The 15,994-nt window shown below is 49.1% G+C and overlaps 2 protein-coding genes across 2 annotated transcripts in view; both read left to right on the top strand.

Annotated features, from left to right (window-relative positions):
- Positions 1 to 6,766: 6,766 nt before the first annotated feature.
- Positions 6,767 to 10,946, top strand: LOC119306725 (G-type lectin S-receptor-like serine/threonine-protein kinase RKS1). The gene is made up of 7 exons (XM_037582869.1): positions 6,767 to 6,859; positions 8,497 to 8,601; positions 8,733 to 8,911; positions 9,698 to 9,908; positions 10,013 to 10,250; positions 10,365 to 10,515; positions 10,592 to 10,946. The coding sequence occupies exons 1-7, from the start codon at positions 6,784 to 6,786 to the stop codon at positions 10,895 to 10,897; spliced, it is 1,266 nt and encodes a 421-aa protein (XP_037438766.1). The 5' UTR covers positions 6,767 to 6,783; the 3' UTR covers positions 10,898 to 10,946.
- Positions 10,947 to 13,989: 3,043 nt separating this feature from the next.
- LOC119312759 overlaps positions 13,990 to 15,994 on the top strand; it is a 2,902-nt gene continuing 897 nt past the window's right edge. The window contains exons 1-3 of the mRNA XM_037588516.1: positions 13,990 to 14,227; positions 14,594 to 15,490; positions 15,707 to 15,856. Of these exons, the coding sequence (XP_037444413.1) occupies positions 14,198 to 14,227; positions 14,594 to 15,490; positions 15,707 to 15,856 (1,077 nt within the window). The 5' untranslated portion in view covers positions 13,990 to 14,197. The remainder of the gene's footprint in view (positions 14,228 to 14,593; positions 15,491 to 15,706; positions 15,857 to 15,994) is intronic.

Here is a 15,994-nt window from a genome sequence, read left to right as displayed (position 1 = left end):
CTTGTCCCCTTTAGTACCGGTTCGTGGCACGAACCGGTACTATAGGTTAGACCTTTAGTACCGGTTGGTAACACAAACCGGTACTAAAGGGGCTCGTGGGGACCCGGCCTGACGCCAGCCTGCCACTACCCCTTTAGTACCGATTCGTGGCACGAACCGGTACTAAAGGCTCAATACGAACCGGTACTATTGATCGCAGCCACGAACCGGCACTATTGATCACATTAGTGCTGGTTTTTTTACAAACCGGCACTAATGTGCTTCACATTTGACCCTTTTTCTACTAGTGGCGTCGTCGACTAATGCTAAAACTGTTTCACGGTGATGATGCGGACCGAAGACTGCGGTGATGTGTTTTTTGCTACAACCAGTGTCGGTGGAAGCTACAACCAGCCATGGCGAGCTGTGGCCGGCAGTCGCAGTTGCTACAACCGGCTACGATGGAGCAACAACGACGATGCTACGACGTGTGAATTATTTTGCTGGAACCAGCAATAGGCTTTGTTGCATAGGGGCAGAACCACACGGGGCACAAGCGCAGCAACCGCCGAGCCGACGAGCTGCTCCGGCGAGCCGCGACGACGGCGGCGAGCCAGCTTGCGGAGCTGCAAGCAGGAGGCCGGGGGAGGAAGAGGCGACGAGGCGCTACAGGATTTTCGCATCGGGAGGAAGAAGAAACGCGTGCGAGATGCTTGATCGGACGGCTACAATAGAAAGGATCGAAAGGCTGGGGGCCGACCGGCCCAGTGCTGCCCAATAGTTTTTCAATCCGAACCGTTAAAAGTTACTCTCTTACGAGGGTCCACCGAATAGATAGCCAGATATTTCTAACCGGAGCGCCCAGACCGATCCAACCCTAGGAAAAGGCCCCCGCGTCCCTCTTCGTGGCCGACACGGGCGACGTCGACGTTCCTGTTAGAGTTGTGTCGAATATAGTGTACAAGGTAGGTTACAGTTGGACTTGTAGTTGTATCGTTTTACATAGGATGTGGAGTCGTGTCCTAGTAGGACACTTGTATCCTAGACCTCTCTTATATAGCGGGGGTAGACACACGATGTAACCTATGCAGACATAATAGCACCGGAACGCAGGGGAAGCCGGCGGCATGTGCCGGTGTCCAGGGCGACCGGGTGCGGTATTGTAGCGGTGTCATGGGGAGGAGCGCCCATAGTCAGGCCCCGGGGATGTAGCCATATCGGTGAACCTCGTTAACAAATCTCGGTGTCGTGCTTGTGTGATTGCTTGGTCCTCGGAAGATCAACGGTATGCCTCGGATTTATTCTAACAAGTGGTATCATGAGCTAGGTTGTTCGAAGGCTGTGAGTTGTTGATCTAGAGGAAGTATCGAGTCCGAGATTGCAGCCGGCAGCGGCGTGGTTCTCGATGAGATTGAAAAAGATAGCGACAATATTCTGCCGAAGCAATTGGGCGAGTTCATCGTCGGTGTTGCAGATCAGCGGATGTTGGTCCTTGAAATCTTTGTGGAGCAATCGAGAGGCAGTAGCACAGGTTTGGCAGATCGAATCAGTACGTAGGCGGTGAATCCAACAGATTGATCTCGGCGAGTTGACTTGAGGCGCGTGGGCGTACGCCACCAGCAGGGAGACGTGCGGCGATCGATCACCCGATCGGGCGAGCGTACTGGCGGCGGCCTAGCGTGCAGGCAGCGTGTCTTTTGGGCGAATTCCCGGCGAGGTCGGATGGAGCAGACGAGCAGACGAGGTGTCGTGGTATCCTAGATCGAGTCGGTCTTGGCAAGATCGATGTGATCGAAGGAACGTGAACACAAGCGGCCCGGTCCGAGGCGCGCACGGGTGGCAGCGGCTACGATGGCCCAGGCGCCTAGCAGGGCCCATGGTGTGGCAAGGCACGCACAGGAGGGGCTGCAGGCGGGACATGCTATTCGCGGGAGCATCGTGGAGTTCCTGACGTGTTGAAGCTGCAAGGCATCGGTGAGATTTGTTTGAGAAAAAAATAAGAACAATCTGCAGTACAGGTATTGACGTGGCATGGACAACAACACATTAAAGAAAAAGGAGCTTTGGAGGTTATGGGGGCAAGCTTGGCGCACCCTTGGAGACTACCAGGAAAGTTAAATTTTCTTTTGGAAGTGTTGCTAACTGCACATGAGGTTTTACCATGACGATGGCAGATTGGTGATGTGCAGTCTGGAGCATGTCGTGCTGTCGGATAAGTTCGGCTGGGTTGGACTAGAGTCTGACGGATCGACGCAAGTCGGTTGGTACAGAAGACGGTGGTGGAATCGGCGACGACGACATAGGAGCGTGATGCCGATGGTGACCGACTTCTGGGCGTGGAAACACGTGGCGCAGGCCCCGAGGGCTTGTGTGGCTTCGACAAGACTACGGCGCGGGGTTGATTCAAGGTGATGTACACACGGAACTTGATGTCGACGGGGCGTGAGGGTGGACTGATCATCTACCATGGAGTCATGTTGAAGGTGGAGCTGGATTGAGGGGCTACGGTGTAAGGATCCAGGAAATCGAAGCCTATTCAGCGGGGAAAAGCGAGTGACGCGTAATTTGGACTGGAGCCCAGTGGTCTGATGGAAGCGTGAAACTCGTCATCGGTCGGTGATGATCGGTGGTACTCTGCAGTGGGGGTTGAGTGGTGTGGTTTCACGACCCTTGAGACTCGACCGGGACGGCGGAGGCTCGACGCGGTAATAGCGGCGAGGCGTGCGGTATGCACGGCCATGGAAACGGGCCAGGGCTCTGGTGGTCATACATGTGGTGAGACAACTGCGAATTTGACTTGGGATGACTACAAGCAATGATGAAATTCTTTCAAGTTTCAGACAGGCGGTCAAGAAAGGAGCGGTGATGTTGAGTTCAGGTAACTCTTATATGTGACACCCAATATGTGAGTTGTTCACTTTCACGCAGGTCAGTAATCGGTGTGTGATGGCGTTGACGGATACTCCGGAAGTTGGGAGCACAATGTAGAGTAATGAGGAACTTAATTTTGCTCGAGTGTTGACAGTGGTCAAGAAAAGAAGGGACTACAAGTTGCAAGTGGAGTCACATGGAGTCTTTGGAGTAGCAGTGGTGCTCATGGAATAAACTCAAGTCCAATGTACATGGAAGTTTGACGCATGGATGAACTCAAGGTGGTGGAGAATATTCGCCAAGGTGGAGTTTGTTAGAGTTGTGTCGAATATAGTGTACAAGGTAGGTTACAGTTGGACTTGTAGTTGTATCGTGTTTACATAGGATGTGGAGTCGTGTCCTAGTAGGACACTTGTATCCTAGGCCTCTCTTATATAGCGGGGGTAGACACACGATGTAACCTATGCCAACATAATAGCACCGGAACGCAGGGGAAGCCGGCGGTATGTGCCGTTGTCCAGGCGACCGGGTGCGGTATTGTAGCGGTGTCATGGGGAGGAGCGCCCATAGTCAGGCCCCCGAAGATGTAGCCATATCGGTGAACCTCGTTAACAAATCTCGGTGTCGTGCTTGTGTGATTGCTTGGTCCTCGGAAGATCAACGGTATGCCTCGGATTTATTCTAATAGTTCCCCCCGCGTAACATCCTCTCCTCTCGTCTTTCCCTCCTGCCATCGCCGGAGGACATCGCCGGCGAAGCTAGGGCGACAGCGACGACGGGGGCCCTGCTTATGGCTGTTCTTTATGGGATCTCGACGACAGACCGAGATTGGATCTCTAAGACACATGCACCGAGTTTGAATCGATCCTAAACGTGCTCACTTGCATGTGCTGATAGGCAGAAAATCAATCAAACTGCATGTGTGCTTGATTGATAGCTAGCTTTGCACGTGTCCGAGCTCTCATCGAGCGCGTTGGTTTTGGCCGGAGCTCCATGGCCGTTGTTGGCAGTCTGGCCTGTTGGTGGTCTACCGGCTCGTCTGCAATGGATGGACGTGCCTCCCTGCGCTGCTAATGTCCAGATTTGGCGTAGCCAGATGATGCGAGACGGCGGCCGCCATTCCAGTTCTGTTGGAGGTCGGCTGGATCTGGACACACAGCCATGGATCCGGTGCATGGTGGGCCAGATTTGAACCCCGCCTCCCACGGTGGTTCCATCACCGAGGTCCGTCTGCTCGCTCCATGATATGGTGATTTGTGCTGCCGGCTATCCCGTCATGGAGATGGGCGCCCTGGATGGGATGCGGCGGCCGTTGTTGGTGTGGGTGCTACACCGAGATCTGACGTCTTGCTGCCCTGCTAGGCTCCGTAGGCGGCTGGGTAATCTCATCCTGACAGCGGCCTCGCTGCGGATTACGGTAGTCACCGAAAGATCTTCGTGAGGGTTTCACACTCCAAATCCGGTGGTTAACGTTGACGGTAAGATGTAAACTATGAACAACGACTTGATGCAGAGGGATGGTGGAGCGACGGCGCGGTCACACATCGCATGTAGCTGCTAGAACCGTGGAAAAGTGGTGGCGACAACACAGCTTCTTGAGCACACAATCTCGAGCTTCGGGGTGAAAGCCTAGGTGACCCGAGTTGGTTATGGCTGGTAATGGTACGTCGTAACCTTGTTGAAGGCATTGCTCGGATCTGCTCGGACTGCTTCTTCAAGGTGAAAACCCAGATTTTGACCTCGAGTGGTTGGATCCAGTGACGGCAGGGATTGAGCATCGCTCCCTTCCTAAAGGCGCTGCTGTTGAAGAATCTCGTCGTTTCTGTGTTGTCATGAGATGGTTGGTGCAAATATGGTCATTGATGTAGTTTGTCCATTGTGGATTTGATCACTCTATTTTTTCCATCACCTATATATAACTTTGGTCTTACATGACTTTGCTATTTTGTGGAGTGTTTTTGTGTGCGTGTATTGGGTGTGTGCATCCTAACTATCAGAGGCCGGGTGTGTTCATTGTGTTTGTATCCGCTTGATGCTTCACTTTGAGCTAATAAAATTCACCATTTGTCGAAAAAGATATTTCTAATTATTGTGGGATTTTCTAGCTTATTTCTCCATTTTTTTATCTGTATTTTCCTTTTAGTATATAATAGATACGAGTAGATAGATAGATATTGCTGGAGTGAGCCCCCAACTTGCAGACGATAGTCGTGAAAGGAAACATGGAGTGCGAGTGGGACGGTGTCGCCCTCACAAGAGTCTTTATTTCCAAAGAGTGAGGCGATGAGCTAGAGCTGGTGGTGAGGCGGTGAATCACAGAGGGCATGCAAACCCTCGCCCCGAGTGATCTTCCAGGAACGATCCTCTCGTGAGTGTACAAGCGAGAACAACGATAACGACCATTAGTCAGCGAGTCAGACGATAAGGAGAGTCTTTGAACCAGCGGTGATGGGCGAATCGGTTGGGTGCTGTGTTGCGAGGAGCTCAACGCAGCCGCGACTGTGTCCAACGGAAGGCGCTTGTGGCGCCGGGCGGCAACACGTAGGGTTGTCAGTCAACAAACCAAGGAGGAGGCGGGGGCCAAGCCACAGTGTTCAACACCGACGGCGTGGAAATTGGAGCATCTCCAAACAGGGGCACAAAAATTCCGCGCCTTAAAATAGTTTTAGCGCGCCATTTTAGCACTTTTAGTGCGCCGGACCCAACATTGCTTTAGCGCAAGCTCAAAAACGCGCGCCTAAAAAGAACACAATGTAAATTGTGAAGCGCGCCCAATCCGAAGCCCAAAATATGTTGCGCGTGGTAGCGTTTTTCAGCGCGCGCCCAAAAACTTTTAACGCTACAGCTTCTGCTGGAGCTGTTCGGCGCCCAAAAAACGATTTTTTTAGTGCGCGGAGCTCTTTTTGAGCGCCTGTTAGAGATGCTGGGCATGTTCTGCGTGGTGGTGCTTGGCAGCAGGGCAACTAGGCGTGACCTTGGGATAATAATTTGACTATTCAATTCAAACTAAGACCTGGAACATAACTAGGGGCCAGGGAAGTCTGACTCAGTCCAACCCTCACACTAGTCACACGAATGTCCAGGTTTTCCAAATGATGCCGACACGACAGGAGTGACATAACCTGGAATATATTTGTGCTGCTGCTTCGTGCTCCTCGGTTGGTCGTCCTGCTGGTGCCAGTCATGCTGATCATCATACTCCTCCTCCTGTTCTTTCTCGACCTCACGCCGTCGTCTGCCGCCACGGAACCGTCACAGGGGCACATCTGCGGCGGTCTCGGAAACTACACATTCGACAGCACCTACCGATACAATCTTCGACTGCTAGCCAAAGCGCTCCCCAACAATGCCTCATCCGCAGCAGACCTGTTCGTCAAGGGCTCCGTGGGCACCGTGCAGGACATGGTGTACGGCCTCGCGCTCTGCAGCGGTGACACCAACGCCTCCGCCTGTGCCGCGTTTCAGGATGCGCAGCACCTTTGCCCGTTGAGCAGGGAGGCCGCCGTCTTCTACGACTCATGCCTCCTTCGCTTCTCCATCTTCCCCTACAATTACAGAGGTACGGGTCCTGCTGACGGTTTTCTTATCCTCCCCAACAGCACGGAGCCCATGTTACCTGGATGGGATCCCGGCAACGCTGAGGCCGTCAGCACCATTACCGACATCATCAAGTTGCTGCTCAACGAGACGGTCACGCTGACGGCACCGCGGCAGTTCGCCACCGGATCACCCTACGGCACCTTCCCGCCGCTCTACTCTCAGGCGCAGTGCATACCAAATGAAGACATAGAGGATTATGGCTGCCAGGATTGCCTCGACAATATGAGCGTCAAGTTCATGGCCAGATACTTCACAGGACAGCAAGCTGGGCGGGTTCTTGGCGTGCGATGTCATTTCAGGTATGGAACGTCCCAGTTCTACCACGCCCAGCCCATGCGGCAAATTCGCTGGGAGGGTGCTGCTGTTTCACCACCAACGCCCTCCGTTGTACCCAGCCAGACGCACAAGGGTACGCAATATCTTTCTTTCATTTTCTTTTCCACAACAATAAATCAAATCCGCTATCTATACCTACTAATAAAAGAAATAGGTAGCTATTTTATAGAAAAACCCTTAATGATTCCGACATTAAACCCGCGGTACATATCAAATATTTTTTATAAAATACTCATATCTTCTAAACCGTAACTCCAAATTTAATATATTATATATGAAATTTAATTAAAAAAACCCTTACAATCTTAAACTACGCTTTTATAGGTTAAGACTATCTTTGTTTGGACCGTAGCTACATATCTTAGATTATAGACCTTTTTTTGTAAATTAAGAGCGTGTTGTATTTTTTCATTGCAACGCACGAGCCTTTTTGCTAGTATATATATAATACAGTACAACTTTTTGTTGTTGAAAAGGATGATAAACCCCGAGCCTCTGCATATACAATATGTGCTATAATAATTCACAACACACAATGAAGAAATATTCATATGTACGTTGTAGTAGTAGTCCATTTGCATTTGTGGTGTTGACTTGTACAATCATATAAAAAACCAGTCATCTCTATCTAATTCGTTGTTCGACAATCCACCTAAGTAGGGTTGTCAACCAAAATGAACCAGCTAGGATTCACGACCATCGAAGGTTGGACATAGGGTTTCTACCCCGAAGCTTCGAGCAACAACAAACCGAATATACCGTGTGTTGTTGGCACCCTTTACCAAAGAAGATAAAGTTGCATGGAAAGACATCCACGCACAATGATCAAGGGGAATTGAAATCCGGCCATTCCATGGCATTCATGACGGGAGTTAGCTGCTCGTTGATATCCTTGGTGCGGATATCACCATGCGATCAAATCCTGCATGTGAGCAGAGAACTGTCACATAACACAGAGAGCAGAACATCACTGAGATCCGTCTCACGCGCACTAAAAACCATGTGGCAGAAGACTGATGGAAACAGCGACGCCAAGACATGGCGATAACTCCGCAGACGCCACAAGCCGTAGACGCAACCACACCACCCCCAACTCACGGATGCACGTTTTTCGTGTCACTGACATCTCTTCGCCGCTGGTATTGTCAACAAGTCCCTGGGCCGCTGCTGCCAGATCCAGGTGTGGGAGGCCCATCACCACACGCGGCCATCCGCGCCAGACGCCACTGCCCATGCAACGCAACAACACGACGGCCACCTATCACACCTGAGGCCGCCACCCCGCGTCCAAGCTCCACCGACCACACCGTGTTGTCCAAGGCCGCCTCTCTACGCCACTAGGGACCTCCTCGTGCGAAAGATAATCACATGAGAAGGCATCCCTGTCGCCGCCCGGCGTCCTCCGGCGGCAACAGGGGGATGAGAGGAGAGGAGAGGAGAGGAGGAGGTGGGGCAGCGGCGGCTAGGTTATCATTGACATTCCTATGGCACCTCTCTTCTACCTGAGAGGAGGTGCATGCATACTATGATTCAAATTTTTACCAGTGAACCCTTGAACAAAACTGATAAGACAGATGTTTCGGCTTCATACTAATATTGTACATGGTGCCATATTACATTTACGTATTTTGGCAGCTTCCACAAAATCGAACCATAATTTTGTAGTATAATTAATTACCACTTGTATATTTATGTGAAATCTACTGTTAGTGCGTTTGGGCAAGGCGGTCTTGGTTACTGTCACCCTTATTCCTATGATGGCTTTGCTTGTTTGCTCCATCTCTTGTTTTGCGTGGAACAAGAGGCACAGAAAAGGTCAGTCACGGAAAACATTATTTGCTTTAATTTATCTTGTGCTTCTGCATCATCTATTCTCGTCGCTATTTAGCCTTAATCAACATCATCATAATTGAAATGACTAAATCAATTATGATATATGGAACTAGGTAAAGCGAGATTTCACGACAAGGCTAATATGAATGTCCATGAAGAAGTATTAGCTCTGGGATTAGAAGGAAGGAATTCCGAATTCTCATTCTTTGACTTTTCAGAAGTATCAAATGCTACAAGTAACTTTTCAGATGAAAGTAAACTGGGGCAAGGTGGCTTTGGTCCTGTGTACAAGGTAAAAGAGCGATGCTTTGGCATGGAATGTTTTCAATAAAGGGAGTTTTATTGACTCAATATATCGCATCGAGCCAATACAATCATATATAGAGAGTTCACTCCTGATTTCTGCATAAGGTGATGCACAACACACACAGTTCATACTAGTGAGGGCTGATATCATATATAGAAATCCAAAACCATCATGAAGTAAAGACATAGCATGACATAACAAAAAAGACTACCTAAGATAGTGAGGGCTGATCCGTAGACTAAAGCCACCATCCATACTATGCAAAGACCTCCATGGCCGCGTATTCCACTTTGTCACATGCTTTAGCATACATAAAAAAAAACAAGGATTTTTTTTTTTTGGAAAAGGAGGTTCACCCCCGGCCTCCGAATAAAAAAACCAAGGATGCCCGTGTTTTCACTTTAGAACATAAATCTTCTTAATTTCGTTTTCATCCACGTAACTTGAGTTACTGTTAATGTGTTAATAGCCTGACGCGTTGCATTTCAATGTTGTTTTTTGTTGGGACTGCAATCTTTCTTACTTCTTATCCCCATTACTTGTTTTAGTAGTTTCATCTCTTATTTAAATGGTTGAGTAATTTTGGTACTGTTGGATATATTTAGTGCAGATATAAATATACAAGTCAATAGACTTTGCATTAAGAAGATACACCCTACAAATTAATGTTTACAAGTACTTCGTTTTACTCGGAGATACAGTTAAGTTCATGAATAAGTGAACTAAAAAAATGTATCGATTATTATTGAAGTCTTTTCATGGTCTTTCTAGGGTCAGTTTCCTGATGGGTCAGAGGTAGCTGTTAAGAGACTTGCTTCACATTCTGGGCAAGGTCTTATAGAGTTCCAAAATGAAGTCAGACTCATAGCCAAGCTTCAACACACGAATTTGGTTAGACTATTGGGATGTTGCATACAAGGAGAGGAGAAAATACTGATATATGAGTATTTGCCAAACAGGAGCCTGGACTTCTTTATCTTTGGTATTATTTTGCTAACATCCCAGTATAATATGGCCACATTAATTCCAACTGTTTTGTTAAGATGAATTAACTCTACCTATTGGAAATGCTTTTTTTAATTATAGACCAAGCACGAAGAGCTTTACTTGATTGGAACAAACGGCTAGCGATAATTGAAGGCATAGCACAAGGAATTCTGTATCTGCATAAGCACTCTCGGTTGCGAGTCATACATAGAGACCTTAAAGCAAGCAACATTCTCTTGGACTGTGATATGAATCCTAAAATTTCTGATTTTGGGCTTGCAAAAATATTCGGCTCAAATGATACTGAAGGAAACACAAAAAGGATTGCTGGGACATAGTAAGTTCTTTCATTAGAATTACACCATCCTGATTATATTACAGATTAATCATCCAAATACAAATGTTGACACATAAGTTTTCTCTTCTTCATGTGTCAAACGCATTCTATCAGTGGCTATATGGCTCCGGAGTATGCTTCGGGGGGCATTTTCTCAATCAAATCAGATGTATTCAGTTTTGGTGTGCTAATTATTGAAATCGTCAGCGGAACAAGAAACTCTGGTTTCCATCAGTTTGGCAACTTCTTCAACCTTCTTGGATATGTGAGTTTTAAAATTTATTATGTAAAATAGTTTTTATGCAGTAATTTAACTTATTATGTGATTAAAATTCCTGAAGGCATGGAAGTTGTGGAAAGAGGAAAGGTGGCTTGAACTCATAGATGCATCCTTACCTCCGGAGGTTCATGCATTAGAGATGATGAGATGTGTTAAAATTGCATTGTTGTGTGTGCAAGAGAAGGCAGTTGATCGCCCCACCATGTCAGACATCGTTGCCATGCTAAGCAACGATACTATGACCCTACCTGATCCAAAGCATCCAGCATATTTCCACGTAGAAGTAAGAAGTGATCAGGGGTCAAAAGTTGATGCTGAGCCACCTAGTGTTAATGGTGTCACAGTATCTGTCCTAAATGGCAGGTAGTTTTACATCTTGTATTTTTTTCAGTAATATTGCTCTAGTACGGGTTACTTATGTGTTATACTCTGTAGCTTGGAATTAATAACAGAATGTATGCTGAATGGCGTATTTTCTGCCCTATTAACATCAGTAAACATTTACATATATACAAATACTAGGATGAGATTCGATTAAAGGTCATGAAGCAAGGCTGCGATAGCTGTGTGTAGAGCAGATGACTGAAAATCCTCGAGTGACCAGCTCAAATTTGGTTGAAGTATTTCGCCAAGAAGAGGAGCAGCAGCCAGCATTTCGCCATGGATTCAGCTGAAGTATGCTATGTATATAGAAACGCAAGAACCCTCGGTAAGAAACCTTGTTTGGGATGCAAGTGATTGGCAAGTGCTCTTGGCAAAAACTGCTTGGGTGGTGCATCCTATCTTATAGTGTGTGTGTGTGTTGCAACTTGCAAGTGATCAGTACTGTTCGTCCGTGGCCACAAGGCGAATCAACGAAAATAATGCCGATAAGGTCAGACCAACAAAAATGATAATGACCCACAACCACTACGCCTACCCGAGAATTCCCACCATGCTCCTAGCACTCCGGAACACCGCATGCCAAGCAACACTTTCAAGAAAGAACACGACGACAGAACACTTGGCTGGGACCGTCTGTTGCAACATGGTCGCTCGCGCGCGTCGCTCCCAGGGGCGGCACGGGCGATAACCTAGCCGCCGCGCGCCCCCACTCCCTGTTCCTTCCTCGCTCCCCTGCCGCCACCGGGGGATGCTGACGGGCAAAGCCCGCTCGGTGGAAGGCGGCGGCAGGGCCTCCTCGCCGCATGGCGTGCGGCTTCGGCACTGGACGGAGCTCCACTCCTGGTTGCGGCTGGGCGGCGGCGGCCCTCTCGCCGGCGCAGGCAAGCCGGGGCGGCGGCCCCGGGCAAGGTGGCGGCGCTGCTCCTTCCGACTCTCGGCTGAGGGTATACGGGACGATGCTCAGAGCCGACCACCGTGGATCTGACGACAGGCGTCCGGATCTGGCGGTGGTGGCACTCTGGCGTGCTGCAGTGCCGGCGCTGCGGCTTGCAGCGGCTGCTGGGCGCTCTGAGTGCTGGAGTCCCCTCCCTCAGCTGGGGAGTTGCGGCGGCGGCAGAGAGCTGCAGTTTTTGGATGGCGGCGCCGCTGCCGCGACGGCGCATATGCTACGGTGCCTGTGGAGATTGGTCTCCGGCCCTGTACTGGTGTGCTCATCTTCTGCTTGTTCCGTTGCAGAGGGCTGGGCTTGAGGTGGTTGTGGTTGTGGCCGGAGGCGTGATGGCATGGCGTGGTGCTACGTTGCATCGTGCATGTGGGTTTGGGGGTTGGCTGGAATGCTTCCTGCACAATTGTTGTTCTTGGGCGAAAGTCTTGCACCTTCTCCAGTCGATGCCGAGATGGCGGCGTTCTTGAGGGTCGCGTACCTTCTTGAAGGCCTCGTCGTGGAGATACATCCATCTATTGTATTGTTATGTGATTCCTGGTGAAAACCCAAGCCCCGTCGGAGCGGGCGGTGGCGGCATTTATGTCGTTATCTTCTTGAAGGCATCGCCTTGGAATCCTTAACCTTTATGGGATGGTGGGTTCATGACAATTGTGCAGGTTTTGCGTCGTGGACAGGGTGGTGGATGCCAGGGCGGCAGCTCCGGACGATGGAAGTACGCCGAGGCGGCGGCCTCGGATGGCCATGCAACGGCGGCTCTATGGAGTAGGTTCGTGGCTCTGCATGGCTTGGGCGGCGACTTAGTGTTGCAAGGATAGCGAGGTCGTCGGTCCGGTTGGACGCGGCCCGAGTCAAGATGGCAACAGGGACGAAACACATTGGGTTTTGCTTGCCCAAACCCATCCCCACGAGAAAATCACAAACCCGTCCCCGTCCTCATCAACGTGTGCGGGGTTAAATTTTTGCCCGTCCCCTAAACCCGTTGGGTTTTCTAAACCCACGGGACCCCGTCCCCATGAGCAGTCAATGAAAACAACTACATTTAAAAAAAACAAAAGCATATTACAGCAGCAGGTGACGGCTGGGAACCTAGGTTTAGGTTTAGGTGTTGTGTTGTGCGGGAGAGAGAGGCCTGAAGAGGGAGCGACACTGCAGCGACCGAGCGAGGGGTTGGTTTGTACTCCACCTCGACGCTGTGGGGCTTGGCCACTCAGGGCGTTGTGGCTTTGGGCCACTTGAGTCAAGATGGATTAGTGCACGCTACAAAAACATATTTTGATGGGTATTGTCGGGTTTCGGGTTCGGGTAGTAGTGGAACGGGTTTAAACCTGCGAAACATGCCATGTTTTATAAGATAGAAATTCGCCCATCCCCGTCCTCTAATAGGGTAAAAACCCGCGGGGACGCGGATTTCGGGGCCCCATTGCCATCTTGAGGCCTGAGGGGTTGGTCTGGCAGGAAGTCGGGGCGGCGGCCCCGGATGTTTGGCACAACGTTCATGGTCTGTGGTCGGTTGTCCCGTGTATGTAGCAAGGGCTATGGGCCGCCCGAACCGTGCGGCGTTATGGCTCGTGAGCTGGCGAGGGATTTCGGAGCGGCGGCTCCGGAGCCGGAGGTGTGTGTTTGTTTCAATTGTGGCCTTGTGTTGTGTGGTCGAAGAGGCTTCGTTGCTTGTGCGGTTTTCAGCTTGGTTTCCTTATAAACCGGTCACTTTTTGAGGTTTTTGATCCGATTTCTCTTATAAACTGGATCGGCTGTCTTTTTTTATAATGCAATGCCAGAGCTCCTGGAAATTAAGTAGTTCTAGTTTTAGAAAAGCCGTTTAGTTCAAGTTGAATGTTCTTTTTACAGCTGGTTCAAGCTGAATGTTGCTTCCTAGCATGCTACCTACTCCCTCCGTTCCCATATAGTATGTCCTTTTAGAGATTTTAACAAGTGACTACATACGGAACAAATGAGTGAATGTACGCTCTCAAACATGTCGACATACATTCTCTTTCTCTCGGCTGTCCAGGTGGTGCTATTCCATCTCCGCCGTCAGATCTCAGTTGGAGGGCAGATGTTCCAGGCGCTCAAAAAAAAATTACGGCCAGACTTCACAGAGCAATCTCAGCCCCCCTTTCAGATCGAGCTTTTTCTTTCTCCAGTAATCTCCCAATCGACCGCCGCCGGAAGAGGACAGTCGCGCCACTATCATCACCGAGGGTTTGCGGCGGGGGTGGGCTCTGCGTCTACTGTAGGCCGCCGCCGGTGCTTGGAGCCGCCTCCGGCCGGGGAAGTTAGCTCCGAGATCTGCAGCCGTGGAGGCGAGCCGCGACGCCTTGGTGAGGAACCGAGGGGATGGATTCCCCCATGGCGAACAAGACGACGGTGAGAATCGACCATTATCCCATAGCCTGTCCTGTTGCCCTTCTTCTTCTTGTATTGTCCTGTTGCCGCAAAAAAAAAAAGAGATTGAGATGCAACCACCGCGACAACCCTGCACCCTGGGGTTCGGTGTGTTGGAAGGGGACTGAGAGTAGTGAGATTGTTTTGGGGGAAGCTCATATGAGGTGGAAATTCATGCCTGTGTGCTTGGTGCTAGTTTGGGTCTCTCGGTAGGTAGATGTTCCTAGTTCTTGTCACTGTATGTCTTGTCTTGGTACTATCGTTTGTTCTTATACATATTAAATGTTTGGGGACTCTGAATTTGGTTAATCCGCAACAGAGTAACCTGATCCATATCTCTGTACGCAGGAACCAGAGGAGGAAGATAGGTTGAGCGCGCTGACGGACGATGTTTTACTGTCGATCTTGCGGAAAGTCAACATAAGCACGGCCGCACGGACAAGTTCGCTGTCAACACGGTGGAGGCAGCTGCCCTGGCTGCTGCCCGAGCTCAGTATTGATGTCAGGTGGTTCCTACCTGCTCCACACTCAGACCCGATTGAGGCAAATGACATGCAGGAAGCTATGGTGGCTCTAACTAAAGCAACTAGGAGTTTATTGTCTAAACCTCGGAGAGGATCCACCACCGCGAGGCTGGACCTTGTGATCTACTTGATCAATACTTTCTTGTCTGACCTTGGCCCACTGGTAGGTGATGCAGTCGATTGTGGTTTGTTAAAAGATTTGGATCTCACCATTCATGACGGGACAGATGCTCTTGACCGTAATGAAGAGTATATGCTTCAGCGAGCGCAGGATATATATGGGTTTTTCACTGCCTACCCTAGTGTGCTCCATTGCCTCACAAAGCTCTCTCTGTACAATGTATGCTTCAGTGAACTGGACATAAATCGTGTCCTGTTTGACAGCTGCAAGGAACTGAAGCATCTATTCCTCATTTACTGTGATACTGGCCGTCACACTCCCTGTAAGATAGATGCACCAAATTCAAAACTCAGTGTTTTAGAAATCCACTTCTGTCGCTTTGAGATGCTCGAGTTGGTCTGCCTTCCAAAGCTGGAGAAGCTCACATGGTATCATTGGTTGTCTGAATATAGCCCCTTGCTGATGTGTTATGTCCCATCTCTTGGGGAATTAGAACTCTCATCTGCGTTAACACTAAAGCATGTACCATTTAAATTAAGTGAGGTTCTACATGGAACCACAAGCATACATACTCTGACATTGGACTTCCAAGGAGAAAATGTAAGTACCACTTCATTTATTTTTTGTATTCACTACATTTGTCATGCCTCTGTATTTTCTGTGTGGTCATATTTATCCGGGGTATACCATGGATGAGTTTTTGCATGATAGAGTACAAATAGAGCTGTAAATAATTCAAGAACCTCCATACATGTACTGTTTTCTATAGATGATTTTAAACTGTTTCTTCTTATTTTGTTTTTATCTTGTGGTCAGCTTTGGATGCAACCTGAAATGAAGCAACTCTGCACCGCATTCAACAAGCTAAGGAAGCTGTCTGTGCGTGGTATCTTTGTTGAATTTGACATTATATGGACGACAGCCTTTCTTGTGGCGGCACCCTCCATTGAAATATTATGTATTGAGGTAACTTGTGTGGTTCCAGTCTAGTATTCTAATTGAAGTATGTTTCTTATTGCCCTTCTAAAACAATGCTTTGTAAGCTTTTCTCCCTCTACACAACTTATGAACACATCTTCACCTTTCATCTTTGTAAATTGAAAT

The sequence above is a fragment of the Triticum dicoccoides genome, chromosome 5B (assembly GCF_002162155.2).
Source record: "Triticum dicoccoides isolate Atlit2015 ecotype Zavitan chromosome 5B, WEW_v2.0, whole genome shotgun sequence".
NCBI classification, from domain to species: Eukaryota; Viridiplantae; Streptophyta; class Magnoliopsida; order Poales; family Poaceae; genus Triticum; species Triticum dicoccoides.
This window is presented reverse-complemented; position numbering and strand designations above follow the sequence as displayed.

Bases quoted from the DNA above. Each gene is read 5' to 3' on its own strand.
- LOC119306725 (XM_037582869.1), top strand. From the start codon at position 6,784: ATGCGGCAAATTCGCTGGGAGGGTGCTGCTGTTTCACCACCAACGCCC. The intron at 6,860-8,496 runs GTACGCAATATC...ATCTACTGTTAG, and splicing joins ACCCAGCCAGACGCACAAGG to TGCGTTTGGGCAAGGCGGTC. The intron at 8,602-8,732 runs GTCAGTCACGGA...ATATGGAACTAG, and splicing joins GAACAAGAGGCACAGAAAAG to GTAAAGCGAGATTTCACGAC.